This window comes from Elgaria multicarinata, chromosome 1, assembly GCF_023053635.1.
Source record: "Elgaria multicarinata webbii isolate HBS135686 ecotype San Diego chromosome 1, rElgMul1.1.pri, whole genome shotgun sequence".
In the NCBI taxonomy this organism is placed as follows: Eukaryota; Metazoa; Chordata; class Lepidosauria; order Squamata; family Anguidae; genus Elgaria; species Elgaria multicarinata.
Window position 1 is genome coordinate 179,512,007 of NC_086171.1, and position 16,772 is coordinate 179,528,778.

Genomic DNA, 16,772 nt, shown 5'->3' on the forward strand with positions numbered 1-16,772 from the left:
TATCAACTATTTAAGGCAATCTGAAATCCAAACAGATTGGATTGATTGAAAGATCCAACCAAAATAACAAAGCTGTGGGGCCCGCTGAAGGCCTAGCCTTGCAAGGCGAGTAGGCTCGCTCCTTTCCCAAAATATCCCCATCACCCTTCGTAGCAAGCTACAATTGAGCCGCGACAACAACGGTTGCAGGACTTCAGGCATTCGCGTTTTATGGCCAAGCTTGATAGGCCCTATACTCCTGCACGGGTCGCCTTAGGAGAGGCCTTTCGACAGAGACGATACACCCGTGGTTTGTGCAAGCTCCTTTGGAAGAGAGCTAGCTCCCATGACCCCACCCCCCAACAAAAGGGTGGGGTAGAGAAGAAGCCTGGCACCCCATGCGGCTGGAGTGAACGCGCGTCCATAAGAAAAGGGGAAGGAGGCACTTCCCACAGGGCCTGGCCTCCTCGGCGGACTCCTTTCCTCTCCCCCTCCTCCTCCCTCGCTTTGGCGGAAGCACACGGTTCGTTCTAGCGGAGCTCTGCGACGCTTTGGCTGTTGGGGGATTGTTCGGAACGGCTGCTTTACTCCGAGCTTCCCGTCCTGCCGGCTACCCAGGCTGGCCATGGCCGAGTTCCTACCGCCGCCCGAGTGCCCCGTCTTTGAGCCCAGCTGGGAGGAGTTCGCTGACCCTTTCGCCTTTATCCACAAGATCCGGCCCATTGCCGAGCAGACGGGGATCTGCAAGGTGCGGCCGCCGCCGGTGAGTGAGCCTTGGCGACGACCTGCGGGACAGCGCCGACCTTATTCTAACTCCCCCCCCCCCCAAAAAAAACCCACCACCCAGTCGAGAAGGGAGGGAGCGCGGCCTCCGTGTGAAGAGTTTGGGGAACCCCCCCCCTTCGCCAGTCTTCCGCCAGCCCTCCCGCTGCACTTCTCCCGAAATCCCAATAACTCCCCTTTCCCAAGACCGCTCAACTCGGGAGCCCGCATCCCCATACGTACCCCACGCAGAAACTTGTATGTTCCTAGGTTCCCTTAACCAATCTTGAAGGAGTCCCATTCGCACCACCAACATCACACAGGGAAAAGACCCCTAAGGAGGAACACCCCCCTTAACCATCTGGTATTGATGGCCAGACGCTCTCCATTGCAGGGGGCGCTTTGGGGAGTTGGGGGGGAGCACATTCCTTGCCTCTGACAATTGAGGGGTCTTGAGCCCTAAAAGTCACGGCTGTCCCAATATTGATTTCTTTTGCAACCCAGTATAAGTCTCTCCCCTCCCCGAAACTGGGCCATTGGCCGTGGGGTGGGGTATAGAATGGCCCTCCTTGTCTTTTCAACCAAGCAGCCTTGGCTCCCTGAGGGAGACCCACTTAAATATGGCTGCCAGTGAGCTCCCCCATCGGTCTCACTTTGCCCCCTGGCTTCACTTTTAACTCGGAGAACTGTACTTGCTCTGCACCCCCTCCCTACCCCCTCCACGGCCCAAATAAAGTTGCCTTTTTTGTGTGTCTTATCCAGCGGTTTGGAAAGCACTCGTGCAACACACACACACACACACACACACACACACACACACACACACGTTTCTAAGCTTCTTAGGTTTCCAAACCAAACAGAGAAGTTATTTCCTTTATTCCTGAAGTGTCTTCTTGGGATGATCTGTTCTAGGGTACCCAGTGGGCTCAGCCTCTAAAGACCAGTTGAGGTTTTTGTTTCTGTAAAAGAACAAGTGAGTGCAGTTTTAAAATTAACACAAAACAACTTTATAAGGGCTGAAAAACTGCCTTGAAAGCCCGCATGTAAATCGAGGAACTGATTTTTACCTTGTAGACAACTAGTGAAAAGGGAATATAATATAATTTTAAGTGTCTAAAAAAAAAGGTGTAGAATTCTGCAGCAAAAGTAGTGGAAGAGGATTTTTTTATATATAGCTAGAGAGGCAGCCATTATCATAGTTTTACCTATTCACAGAGTTGGACAGTTTTGTGTTTGGTTCAGGTGCTTTGTCTAACAAAGTTTAAGCTTCGTCAAATTCTTGGGGGCTGGGCTGCTACTTTCAATATAAATACTATATAGCAGTCACTCTGTAGAGACCTAAGTAAGACAGCTGCTTGGGTGTTGCCCTCCATGTTGGCATTGTGGTTGAGCTAAGACTGTAGATTTCCCTATTTTCTGTATCCATAAAATATTTTCTGTGGCCATTCTAGAGCCATCTGGCTTAATTTTTATACAGGTACCCATATTTTAAAGTTGAGAACACATAAATATAAGCCTTGGAGTTTTGAGAGCTCCTTTCTTTCAAAATGCTAGGCAGACATGGCCACCATTTTAGAGTACGATCTATAGTGGGAAGGGTGATAAGTCTACATCATTAGAAGTATAAACAGGCACTACAACAGGCTGCAAAAGGATAATTTTGAACCAGTAACTCCCTTCAGTTGTTGTTTCATTATTTCTCAGTATAATTTGCTGTAGCTTTATTAGCAGAGTTACTTGTACTTGTTCAAAAAATGGTAAACTGGATGAGGAAGGATTTGATGGAACAGGAACAAAGATTTGCTTGTTAAAAGGGGATGCATGCTATTTTTACCAAAAATAAAGACATTCTTCATTTAGGGAGACCTAATGATAAATGTGGATTCAAAAAGCTTACATTGTAGTATGAAATCCTTGAAAGAGTTTAATTTGGAACTGAGGATAAAGGAGACATTTTACTAAACTTAAGAGTTCTACAATGAAAGTTTAATTCTAGCCTTTCTCTGCATTTGAACACTTTTCAATATGTACTTTTTTCTTAATTGGAAAACAAAAGTAAAGATTCACATTTAACTAAAGAAAGTAGTGTACTAGGAACTTGTCCTATTCTACTGGTTGAAATCTACCAACCTTTGTTCCTGTGCAGTTCTATTTATTTGTGTAAGCAATGCTTGGTGGATGGCGCTCATATATACACTGGGTAGGACAGCCTTCTGTTCTAAAAGTAATTCTACTTAATACAGTTATGTTATCTTTTTAAAGTTTCTTTCAGTTTCTATATCTTTCTACACATATAACCTAAATGTTTATTACTGAATTAGATGAAAACTCTGCATCTAACATTGTGAAACAGAGTACCTCACATCCATTTTAAATCCCTGATCATTGTTTGTGATCAGTTGTGCTTTGTAGTCCCTTTGAATAAGGCAGGCTATGTATGTGATTTTGAAGATATATTTCTGATGCGGGGATGGCCAACTGGTGGCTGGATTATTTGGGCCCTAGTGGTCTAACAATGAAGGCATGATAAAACAAAAATTCTCAGTTTTACTTGTTAGGAAAATAAACAATAAGGCATGTATTTAATATAAATTGCTGCAGTGAATCTCTACTAGACCGCCCTATTCAGGAAATCTTTCTGGAAGAACATTAGTTTCTTTGTCCCATCCACAAATCATTGATCTTGTACTGAGGAGATATTTTAGGAAGCACTTCGTATCCTTGCCTCATCTCCATATCTGTGATCTCGTACCACCTGAGTGCCTGTGCACCATCCCTTTTGAAACCCGTATTGGTAGGTGACACCATATTTATAACAGAGATGGGTCATCCACGATTGGGTCAGATTAAAGAATCTAGTTCTGGTCTGTGGATTAGTATATAGCAAGCAGCCTTCCCCAATCTGGTGTTCTGCAGATGTTTTAGACCATAACTCCCAACATTCCTGACAATTAACCATGCTGATTGGGGCTGATAGGAGTTGTAGTCCAAAACAGGTGGAGCACACCAAGTTGGAGAAGACTGGTATATAGAATATAAAGTGACTCTCAAGGATACAGAAGTTGTCAATCTTTGCTTTGGTGGGTGCATTACTGGGTGTATGCCTGTTGGCCTTGAAAAAAAAATTGAAGACCAAAACTACCCATAAATTTTGGTGGATTGGTAGCTAATAATTGTTTCTAGAAGCTAATGAGGTTCAGCTTTCTTGCTTCATGCTCAACAGAGATAGTGCCATCTCCTTTACAGCTGCTGTCTGGTGAGGGGGTGTTCACAGGAGAGGAGTTGATAACAGACGTGTGTTTGTAGCAATCTCCCCACTTGATTCCATGATGCTGATGTCTTACTTTGGTACAAAATGCAGTCTGCTGCTATTTTGAAAGAGACATACTAGTTCCATGTAGTGTGGGTGGTTGTTTGAAAATGTATTATTCCTTTGATGGGTGGAGTATACTAGAGTCTAGAACTACATTTGTGGCCACCCGGGTGACTGTCTTTGTCCATTATTATTATTATTATTATTATTTATTTATTTATATAGCACCATCAATGTACATGGTGCTGTACAGAGTAAAACAATAAATAGCAAGACCCTGCCGCATAGGCTTACATTCTAATAAAATCATAATAAAACAATAAGGAGGGGAAGAGAATGCACCAAACAGGCAGTATAAAAGTCAGAGCAAAATCAAGTTTTAAAAGCTTTAGGAAAAAGAAAAGTTTTTAGCTGAGCTTTAAAAGCTGCGATTGAACTTGTAGTTCTCAAATGTTCTGGAAGAGCATTCCAGGCGTAAGGGGCAACCGAAGAAAATGTACGAAGCCGAGCAAGGGAAGTAGAGACCCTTGGGCAGGTGAGAAACATGGCATCAGAGGAGCGAAGAGCACGTGCGGGGCAATAGTGTGAGATGAGAGAGGAAAGATAGGAAAGATGAACAGAGTCCATCTCTGTTCTTGACAGTGTTACTCTTTTAGGGGCATTACCAAATGCGAAAATCTAAAATGTACCAGCATAAAATAATAATTAAGTGGAATATTTCTCCAGACAAGGGAAAAAACAAATTTAAACAGGTATTGCCCCTTCCCTATGTCGTTAAAAATACTCAGTTTCTCTTGGTTTTATGAGTGGATACATGGGGAATCTGACTATCCAACAGCTTCATTTGAGAACAATTGAAGCAACCCACATCTTGATGAAAAATGCCTATGGCATTTAACTAATTCATATGATACCTTTCAATACGTCATGCTGAGGCATTTGGTGTTTAAATAAAAATCTGGATCCCAGTTCTCATCAGCTTCATAACTGAAGACTGCTTTTTTGCACTGGTTTCAAACACATAATGTTGTAGGCTGTGGCCCAGCACACAACCTTATTTTATGCAGAGTTAGGCATGTCTAAGCCTACTGATTTCAATCGGTTTAGATGCATCCAATTCTTCATATGATCAGGGTGATTCTTACAGATACTTGAATCCCATTGAAATCAATGCAGCTTAAGCACGTGTATTGGATTGGATCTATAGACTTAAAAAGGTTCTATGCACAAGTATGAACATCTAGCATTGCCTTGAACCAAACAACACAAAATTTCATTCACTGCTTCTTGCATCAAAACTGTAACATGGTCATTTGGACAAATATCCTCTTTATTTAAAATGTTCAAGAGAGGGAGAACGGTCTTTTTTAAAAAATTGGGGATAGTATGTAAATGGAAAGATAGCAAATAAGAAGTAGACAGTAGAGATGAAGGGAAATTCTTCTACACTTACAATTAATAAACTTAAGTTCCCCTTCATTTTGGAACACTAGATACTTGCTTGGAACTTACCATAAAGATTTAATGCTAATATTAAACTTTATATGTTGCGAACATATGTTGGGCTGGTTATTGCACTTTATATTAATCACTTCTAAGTTCATTAGAACTAATTCCAAAATGCCAGAATAATTAAATGATTTGTTGACAAACATACGAGTTTCTTAATGAAAATCTGTGGAACAAAAAGACATCACTTCAGAACATGTACATGGACTGAAGTTAGGTATACTAGCAGCAAATATTAATATTAATTTTAGTTCAGAAAATAGGTTTTCAACTAGTCCACTGGTTTCAAACCTTTTATTGGGCCCTTTGTTAGAAACAAACTACCTCCTCCTTGTCTTCTACCCCACATATTTTCCACTACCACAATCAGTGTTCTCTGAAGCATTCTGCATATAGGTAGGAGCTTCCAGTACCCTCCTCTTGACTTATCTTCATCCCTGCCAATGTCTCTTCATGCTGGCAGAGTTCACACATTGCTTTTGGATCTTCCAAACCTTTGGAGGAACAAGAGGTGCTGTGGATTTATGTATTCTCCTCCCTCCCACTCCATGTCCTCTCTCTCTCTTGCACTAATTCTCTGTCATTTTCTTAGTTCCTGTGAACATAGTTTCTGTGGCAAATTGAAGAAATTGTGATTGGCACTAACTTCTAAACAAGGGCTGGGCACGTTATGGTCCTCCATAATGTTTTGGCCTGCAACTCTCTTCTGTGGGAGTGGCTGATGGAAGTAGCTCACAGCAGTTTTTCTCAGTATTAATAGGCCAGATTGAACAAAAGTGTCATAGTAAACATAGCATTTATTAAAAAACAAAAAACAAATGGAAAAACCTGTTTCACACCATAAATAACTAGTCCAAAAGCTATCTAAATGACAATGCTTTTTGCAGACAGCCACCTGCTAAATGCTTGCTTGTTAAAGAAGTGCTGTGACATTAAATGGGATGGGTGATGTTTTCTCTAGAACTCTGGAATGCTCTTATTTTGCAGCACCACCTAACTGTCAAGTGCTGACCGCTGGGAAGGATGCTGCAGAATGGAGAGAGAAGCTCATTCCCAGGTCTGGTGGGGTCCTCTTTAGAGCACTGTCAGGGTGGCAGATAGTCACTCCAAAGTCCTGGGATGCTCTTCCTCTCCACCAGCAATGCCAACTGTTAGTGGTGACAGTGAGCTCATTGAAAAAAAGCCTCCTTTTCAGGACTAAAATTAATAGAGATGAAGACAAGGCCTTGTTTGTCCAGACAGTCAAGTTACTAGAAGTCTTTGTCTAATAACCCAACCAGAACTCCTCAAAGCTGAAATATTTGTTGTTGTTGTTTTTTAGTTGCACTGAAGTTATGGAGTTAGACTGTCTTTAAATTTGTTTATTTAAACAGCAAGATGTGACCATGGCCTTTTTAGTGGCAACATGGAGGTTGTGAAATTCTTTCCTGAGGGAGGCTCACATTGTTCCTTCTCTGACAATTTTTGATAGCAGGTCAAGATAGTTCTATTTCAGGTGGCTTCTGGGATCAATTGAGTTTTAATCTGTTGACTGGATATTCTGGTTTTGTTATTGCTTGTTTCTCCCCCCCCTTTTTTTTAAAACAACAACAACAACAACAACGACATGGATAGTGTTTGTGCTTAGGTAAGCTGCTTTTTGGACCAGTGGATTGATACTAAATATATAAAAGTATTCTAGTTATTGCTTTAGCTGGTCATTCTTTTCTTAATGCCCAGGAATGATGTATGTCACTATAGTTAGTTTACTGTGTATTATGCTCATCCATTTATTGTTTTTCTGTGATACTCCATTATTTTCAGAAATATTTTCTCTGTACATTTTATTCTTTGTTAATGACTTTTGTATTCAGCTTAAAACTCACTTTTCCAATATACAAATTATTGAGAAGAGGTCCAGCTTCTATAATTTACAAAACAAAATACTAGTTGGGATTAATGCTCTGCTTTGTTTGTTTGTTTTTACTCCCAGTAGGAAAGAATTGTGTTTGGATCCCATCTGCTTTACCTGAGGCCTCATTATTTCAGAAGTGATAGGATAAAGAATTACTTTCTGTTAAAACCAAAGCAATTGTCATTGGACATAATAAAAATGAACATCTCCTGATGGCACACTTTCTCAGTACTGCTACAGCAAATAAGTACGAAGGTTGTTATTCTAAGGCCAGGTTCAAACATAATGAACCATTAAAGAGGTAGCACAGTATCCTGACTTGCTAAACTATGGTTTGAACAAACTATCATTTGCAATGCTCAGATGCATCAGTAAAGTATGGTTTCACCAGAGAGTGAAAGCTTTAAGTCTCCGTTTATGTGCAAAGGAGAGCAAGGAGTACACAAACCCAAGGCTTGTACCAACTCGTTCATGTAAGAACACATAATTGTTTGTTATTCCATCTGAACACGTCTTACTCTGGCTATTTGTTGACAAGAATGTGTGTTTTGTTTCTAGTATTCTTTGTCCCAAAGCAATGCTTTGCTGTAAACAAATTTCCCTACCTGGGATAGCAGAATGGCTCTCAACTTCACATATCTTACTGCTTTTCATTGCAGAATAGAGCTGATCTGCATTCCTTGGTAAGAAGATAAAGCTTCCATAGTCTGCTTCTGAAGCATTTCAATTTCTTATGTGAAGTTATTTAATATTAGAGATAGAACTGTTGAATATTCTCGGTGTAGTGCTGGACCCACAGTAATATGGAGGAAAGTTTTCTAGCTCTATCATGAGAAGATAATCTTGATTGAAATATCATTGCCTGATGCACTGTGCCTTTAACAGTTACATGGGAAACAGAAATTCAACAGGTGCTTTCTCTGGCATGGAGTGTGAAGACATTGCATTTTTTCTATCAAAAGACATGGTCTTTGTCAAGAAAAAAAAGAATAACATAAGCTTTAGGCAGACTAAACTTGCCAAAGCAAAGCAGAATGGTGCTGTGTATGTGTGTGAGCAGTATAGAATCTGGTTGAGAGCACTATAGTTTAGGAGAGAGAAGAAGCGAAATGACTGTTGAAAACATTCTGTTAAGCAACGGCTCATATTTGGCAGGCCTCTCTCATTACATTTTAGCTATTTCGTCATCAACCCACACAATCAAACTGTAGAAAATGTTAATTTCAAAATATTAATACATGGGAAATCTGAACTAGGGCAGAGCAAGGTATCTACATTAGCTTAAATCTAATCTATGTGTTAGATTTTATACTCTGGAATTGGCAGGACAGTCAATTGGAAAACTTGTAATTTTCAGGGTTTTGCACTTATGTATTTAATTGGCACTCTCTTTACTTGTAGGTTCTGAAAAGGCATCTAGGAACTAGCTCTGAGTGCTTTTAAAACTCAAACCATTTAATTTTTCATTCAAAATATTAATTTGGTTATCTGAACCACTTCATAGCATGGCCCTTGAGTTTCCTTACAAGTCCTCCTTGGTAAACTATACCCACTTCTGTTGCAGTTCATTTTGTTAATTGGCACCTATACCAACTTATTTCTCAATAGTCTGAATTTGGTTGACTTGCCCCTCAAGAAAATTTGCAGTTCTTGGGGTGAGGGGAGATCTTTTTTCTCAGTTCTGCCTTGTCTATGGAGATGTCTCAAAAGCAACATCCTAGCTGTAGAAACCCCATTATCTCTAATCCTGCTACAGCCCTAGAACAGTTAGGAGATATTATGTTTTGGGTCTACTTCTGTAAACATTTCTCTAGGACTTGTTTGGTGAGGCCACCCTCCCCTCTTTCTTTGTCAGTAATCTTGAAGTGCTTTTTAAAGACTACTGCAATTCTTGAATGTCTTTTTTCTGATTATATGAACGCTATTTAATCTTGCATTTATATTCCCAAGAGAAGCTTAAGCTAGCATGTGTAAGGATACATGCAAGCCTTGTTCAGTGGTCGGAAACCTTGTGATTTGTGTTGCAAAACACATGCATTATTATCTATGATAATATAAAGATTATTTATTCTATTGCATCCCTCAACATGTAGAAACCAAACTGATGAGTTTGTGTTTTTTTGTGTGTGAACTGTGGCATGCTCAAGCATGTCTAATGTACGATGAACCATATTGAGACAAGTGAATGCACCTAAGGCTGTGAGAACAGCCTGGAGTTGGTATACTGCACAAATTAAGAAGCTTGGTGTACATACACACCTAAAAACCCAAAGGTGGAGAGCTGAATATAAATTAGTGGATCACAAATTAATTGAAATATAGTATTTTAGGTTGCAGCAATTTTTATAGGGTTATTTTTTTTTCATTCTCTGCGTGGGGCAGTAAATAATTTAGAATTTTAATAATTGAAGTTGTGGGTTTATACAGTGCATGACTTATAATGGTGAAGGAAGTATTGTCTAAGAACAAAGTTGCTACTGTATTTCAAATTATGGGGCCTATTGCCAGTCTTCAGAACATTCTGGGCCCTTTTCAGTGCTACTAAAACAATTCTGGAGTATGGTCTTCTAATTTTAGGTACCTTTTAAATATTCCTAGCAATAATTACCCTTATTCATAGAATCATAGTGTTCGAAGGAGCCTATTAAGCCATCGAGTCCATCACTGTTTTATATGAAGTGGACCATGTTTACTCACTCTTATCTTGGAGGACACATTGGAAGGATAATTTCAGCACTGTACAGTAATTTGTCTGTCTGTTTATACAGCGGCTCTCAATACTGTGAAGGAAAACAGCATTGATAATATTATTAATCTTTATATTTAATGAAAAGGACTGAAGCTAATTTTGCTGCAGGTTAGAAATTATGCACACAGAATTGTTATAGCTGATTCATAACACTCATGGTAAACGAGTTGTGGTGGAGGCACAAAACAAAACACACAGCACCATAAAATTAAACACAGTTTAAAACTAAGAAACCCAGACTGCATGAGTCATTTAAAAGGCCTGGGAGAGCATAAAGGAGCAGAAACCTGGTGCCAAAATGTGCACAGGGATGGTGCCAGACAAACCTCTCTGGGAAGGCTGTTCTATAGCTGGAGTTCCGCTACCAGTTAGTTACTTATTTCACTTCATTTGGTGGAGCCCTCGGAGTTGGGCCTTCGAAGAAGATCCTAAAGTTCAGATAGGTAGATATGGGAGAAGATGGTCTTTCTGGTAATCTATTACAAAGCCATTTAGGGCTTTAAAGGTTAAATCCAGGAGTTTAAATTGGACCTGGAAACAGACTAGGAGCCATTGTAGTTGACAAATATGATCAAACTGTCCAGTTCCAGTTAATCTAGTGGCCCTATTTTGGACCAACTGCAGTTTCCTAGCCATTTTTAAAGGCATTGCAGTAGTTCAAATGGGAAGTTAACAAAGTATGGATAATTGTAGCCATGCTATCTCCATCCAAGTAAGATCACAGGTAGTGTTATCTATTGGAGCTGATGAAAGGTGCTGTAAGACACAAAGGTCACTTGAGTCTCTAATGACAGTGCTGGATCATTAAGCATCCCCAGACTGCCAAACAGAATTCCTGACTACCCAGCAATACCTCCATCTTGTCTGGATTTATTTATTTATTTATTACATTTTTATACCGCCCAATAGCCGAAGCTCTCTGGGCGGTTCACAAAAATTAAAACCATAATAAAACAACCAACAGGTTAAAACACAAATGCAAAATACAGTATAAAAAGCACAACCAGGATAAAACCACGCAGCAAAATTGATATAAGATTAAAATACAGAGTTAGAATAGTAAAATTTAAATTTAAGTTAAAATTAAGTGTTAAAATACTGAGAGAATAAAAAGGTCTTCAGTTGGCGACGAAAAGAGTACAGTGTAGGTGCCAGGCGGACCTCTCTGGATTGACTGGCCTAGAGTCACTGGGTGAGCTTCATGATCAAGTAGGGACTAGAACCTGCATCTCCGGAGTGTAGTTGAACACTAACTGCTACATCACGTTGGCTCTTTTATGGGATTGCTAAGTGTCTGATCTCACAGGTTTCCAAGTATCCTGTGATCTGGCGGTGTGCTGCCAGCAGGGTTGGAGGATTGATGGAGGCATTTTTTTTTTTTTTGCCTCTGTGTCCTTTTTTAATTTTTTTCTTTTAGATGGATTTCTGAGCCTATCTAGAGAGATCATGCTGCCAAGGCCTGAGAGGCCACCAGATTCGGTGGATCTCGGCTGTTCATCTCTTTTCCATGTCCACTGGAATGTTCCCTTTTCTACCTCTACAAGATCATCTGAGGTTGCTTCTCTGGCCTCAGGAAACAGCTGCTGTGGTTCTTTAGCAGCTGTGAGGGGGCAGGGACAGTGATTGGAGGGAACAGAATGCAGAAACCCCCTTCTAAGGCTGTAGGACACTCTAAGGCTTTGGGAGGGGTATTCCGACATATGGTCCAAGGGGCGCTCTCCCATGGAGTATATATAGGATTGCTCTGTTATAAAGTTTTATGTTGCAATATCAGTACCTATTAATTATATAGTTTGATAAGTTTTCAAAATATGTACTTTAAAATGTGCTTTGATCTCATCTTTGATATTTTTTTGTTTTTATTTTGTTGGTGGTTATATATATGTTCAATAAAATATTTAATAATTAAAAAGTGTTTCAAAATAATCACTAAGACCCAAGATTCATAAGTAGTAACATTAGTGATGAGAGCATTCTAATGTGTTTGACTAGATTACCAAACAAAGTTGCTTAGGATTTGATGTTGGGAAAGTACGTTAATTGCAAAACACCTTTATGGTTTTGGTGCAAAAACGCAGTTTGAGGGTCTGTCAAGTGTACTGTTCTTGCAACGTGGTGGCAAGGCGTCTTTACAACTCCGTTTCTGACTCTTCCTTGCATCTTGTGCCTCTGATATCTCCATTTTTATTTCATCAAAGAACCGAACGATTGTTTGAAAATACCAAGGTGAATGGTAATATCCTAACCAAAGACATCTCTTGAATTTGGATAACTTGTCTTTTTCTGATTAACTAACTATTTCACACACATTCCTGTTGGTGCCACTGGGTGTTTCCAGATGGAGAACTTCTAGCACTACCAGTCAAAAGACATTCTGCAGCTATTCCGTGGATGGAAGAAGCAGTGGGAAAACACAGGAGGGCTACAAATTGAAGACATTATCATCTGGACCCCCCATAAAATTACTTGAATGAGAGTGGATTCGCACAATTATCTGGAAGCTCTAATAGTTTCAAAAGAACCTGTTAAATAACTTTCATCATTATACATAAAGATAAACCCAGGTTACTTGTGATTGTATCTGATAGTAATGTTCTGCCAGCTGGGGGGAACTACTTTCCCCCTTCCCCTGCGCACCCCCCAAACCTGCTCTGGAGCATTGGGAAGACCCTCTGGAGCAGATCAGTGGTGATCACAAGGGCTTGCAAGAAGTCAGGATGAGGAAGTCCCATTGCTCACATGAGGGTTGGATCTAACCCCTGGACTGGCTTCAGCAGAAAACATATTCCAAACCTTTATAATGCACTTTATACATGGATGTTTAATTTTCCATGAAATATACCCTCTACAGTAGCTTGAAATATATTTAATAGGGGAAACAAACATTTTCACTACTTTGTAAGGTCCAAAATAATGCAAAGCTAAGTTGTGTTACATAGTAATAAACAGGAATATTTCCTAACAAAAGTCCAGCATCCTCATTTGTAAGGTTTTCATTAATACACTAGGTAATTTGTTATTCCGTTTAAAACTGTTCACTATTTTTGTCATATTAAAACCTTTGACTATTGGATCTAAATGATGATTTTGAAATGAGTATTTCACTCATTTGGAAGTAGAAATGTGTAAGATGTTTCCTTCAATTGTTTCAATTTTGGGCCTTCGTATTTCTAGTTGTTCCTGACTCTGTTGTAACCCAGGTGTAGGTAGGGTGATAGTTTGTGTAACCAGACTTCTAATATTACATATTTTTATGCTATATTGAACCCCAGAAGAAGAAAAAAAGTCTGTCAGAGGCCAAGCTAAAACTGAAGAAATCTAATGAATTTATATGGGTTTCAGTGGCTATCTAATATAAAACATAACCTTTCCTGTTAGATTTCTCTACAACTGACATTGACCAAGATCTTAGTTGTGTGTTACATTTGGTCAGTATATTAATATGTTTTCTTCTTTCCTTCCTTTAGGACTGGCAGCCTCCATTTGCATGCGATGTTGATAAACTTCACTTTACTCCACGAATCCAAAGGCTGAATGAATTGGAGGTAATGAAGTAAACTAATGTAGATAATTTTACAGTTAGCCCTATTGAAATGGAAACTTGAAATTGTATTAAGAAAAATACAGTGGATTTAAATTAAAATAACAGGTCTCATTTTCAGACATACTTTTTAGATTTCTTGTTTATAAACAGGGAATCAGGGGCCATGCCTAGACCAGGCCTATATCCCGGGATCATCCCTATGCATCTAAATGACTCGCAGGGGATCCCGGGAGCAGGCAGGGACGACCCCTACCTTTGCCTGGGATAAACCTTAGGTCTAGCTAAGGCCAAAGTTTTCTTATACAGGGTTGAATTCAAACTGTATCCTGGAATACAAAACCACATTTGCCATTTTAATTGCCCATTCCCCCAGTTTGGAGCTATGTATTTGGACCTTTTTGCTGTTCCTTTTTGTTTTAGCCATCCTAACTAATTGGTGTCATCAACAAACATGGCCATCTCCTTTCTCATCCGTGACTTCAGATTGTTTATGAACAAGTTGAAATTTATTTATTTATTTATTTATTACATTTCTATACCGCCCAATAGCCGGAGCGCTCTGGGCGGTTCACAAAATGCACCAGTTCCAATACAGATCCTTGGGTGACTCCACTGTTTACAACCTTCCCTGTTTATAAGCTCCTTTTGACTTATATCCCATCTAGTATATCAGATAATGAAATGGTTTTTGGTCATTTATATTTATTTATTTATTTATTTATCATATTTATACCCCACTCCTCAGCCAAAAAAGGCTCTTGGAGCGGCTTACACTTAGCAAAAAAGACAGTCCCTGCCCTCAGGCTTACAGTCTAATAAAGACATGACACACAAGGAAAAGGAGTTCAGGAGGGAAGAGGTAAAGAGAGAGAGAAATTAAGTGGACTGGGAAAAGGGCTGATGGGATTGTCCTGCTCCCGAAGGAGGGGAGTCCAACAGGAGCAGGCCCCGATGTTTCCTCGGCCTGCTCCTGTTCCCTCGGTCTTTCTTCTTCCCCACAGGGCCAAGATGGCAGTTTGCCCTGTGGGGGTGGGGGAAGAGTCCAACAGGAGCAGGCCCCGATGTTTCCTCGGTCTGCTCCTGTCCCCTCGGTCTTTCTTCTTCCCCACAGGGCCAAGATGGCAGTTTGCCCTGTGGGGGTGGGGGAAGAGTCCAACAGGAGCAGGCCCCGATGTTTCCTCGGCCTGCTCCTGTCCCCTCGGTCTTTCTTCTTCCCCACAGGGCCAAGATGGCAGTCTGCCCTGTGGGGGTGGGGGAAGAGTCCAACAGGAGCAGGCCCCGATGTTTCCTCGGCCTGCTCCTGTCCCCTCGGGCTTTCTTCTCCCCCACAGGGCCAAGATGGCAGTTTTCCCTGTGGGGGTGGGGGAAGAGTCCAACAGGAGCAGGCCCCGATGTTTCCTCGGCCTGCTCCTGTCCCCTCGGTCTTTCTTCTTCCCCACAGGGCCAAGATGGCAGTTTGCTCTGTGGGGGTGGGGGAAGAGTCCAACAGGAGCAGGCCCCGATGTTTCCTCGGCCTGCTCCTGTCCCCTCGGTCTTTCTTCTTCCCCACAGGGCCAAGATGGCAGTTTGCCCTGTGGGGGTAAATGAGGAAGGAATATTTTAAACCCATGTGTTCAGTACTGTGTTATTACAGCCATCTGTATTTGTGCAGAAAAGTATTATTCAAGTGGCATACATGGCTGCTCAAAAGTACAGCAGATGCTTTGTCCATACTGCTGCTTTGAAGTGTTGAAATGAGCATAGGAGAATTCAAGTTTTGTTTTGTTTAGTATGAGAGCCAGTGGCTACCTTTTATTTTTGGATTGTTTTGTTCAATATACAAAACAGATTGGGAATGCTAAAGATAAAACTTCAAAATGATAAGTAAACTGCGCAATATAATAAATTCACACTCTGTTCTAACAGGCCCAGACCCGGGTAAAACTGAATTTTCTGGACCAGATTGCAAAGTTCTGGGAACTCCAAGGATGTGCACTTAAAATCCCACATGTAGAAAGAAAGATCTTGGATTTGTTCCAGCTTAATAGGGTAAGTTTTGCAAGTTTATAGGATGAAGCCTTGCTTGTTTTGAGTGGTAAGCAAGTTAATAAAGATTTGTTCAGTCTTGAAGCCCTTGAGTTGATAAACATTCTAGAATTCAGGATCATAAATGTGGCTTCAGTAGTTATATTAATTAAAACATTTTTTGTCTGGTACACTAAATCATTGTGTTAAAGCTATAACTTTTATCTGGAGATGTCATGTTTATTTATAAAGTATCACCTGCATACTGAAGCAAAACAGTTTCCATTTCTTAGCTATGTTTCTCAGGAATGCCCTTGTACATGCATAGTTTTTGTGAACCGCCCAGAGAGCTCCGGCTATTGGGCGGTATAGAAATGTAATAAATAAATAAATAAATAAAATAAATAAAATAGTTTTAACTGTGAAATCGTTTTCTTTTGTAGCTAGTTGCAGAAGAAGGTGGATTTGACTTGGTCTGTAAGGACAGAAAATGGACTAAAATAGCCACCAAGATGGGGTTTGCTCCTGGCAAAGCTGTGGGTTCACACATCCGTGCTCATTATGAACGTATTCTTTATCCTTACAACTTATTCCAGACTGGAGCTAGCCTACTGGTGAGTTGCTTAGTTTACATTGTGGACTTCTTATAGAATTCTGAAACTTTTCAACATTGCTTTTTATTATTACTGTTAATAATAAATTACTTACACAATTTTCTGGGTGTTCTAGGAATCCCAAAATACAATAATGTAGTAGAATCTTGGAAATCTTTATAGGATTTTTGAAGATTTCCCTGAACCCAAAGACACAACCTCCTGTATATATGCTGGGTTTTGTTTTTGTTTTTGGTATTTTTATACCTTTTATCAATAAATTGATACTTCATAATGGCTATTCTAGTCAAGTAGAAAGAAAAGGTGATCTGGTTCACTTTATTTCTTCGTCACAGTCAGAAAGTAGCCAGTTTCCTAAGCACATCTAAAGCTGCTGCTATACCTAAGGACTCTTGGCACTGCTT

At 40.2% G+C, this 16,772-nt stretch overlaps 1 protein-coding gene across 2 annotated transcripts in view; it reads left to right on the forward strand.

Annotated features, from left to right (window-relative positions):
• The first annotated feature begins 495 nt into the window (after window positions 1-495).
• The window catches only part of KDM5B (lysine demethylase 5B), a 67,771-nt gene continuing 51,494 nt past the window's right edge, over window positions 496-16,772 (forward strand). The window contains exons 1-4 of one of the 2 annotated variants that reach the window (XM_063144427.1): window positions 496-742; window positions 13,674-13,751; window positions 15,656-15,778; window positions 16,198-16,368. In XM_063144427.1, the coding sequence (XP_063000497.1) occupies window positions 605-742; window positions 13,674-13,751; window positions 15,656-15,778; window positions 16,198-16,368 (510 nt within the window). In that variant the 5' untranslated portion in view covers window positions 496-604. The remainder of the gene's footprint in view (window positions 743-13,673; window positions 13,752-15,655; window positions 15,779-16,197; window positions 16,369-16,772) is intronic. The other variant, XM_063144423.1, reaches the window with a different exon arrangement.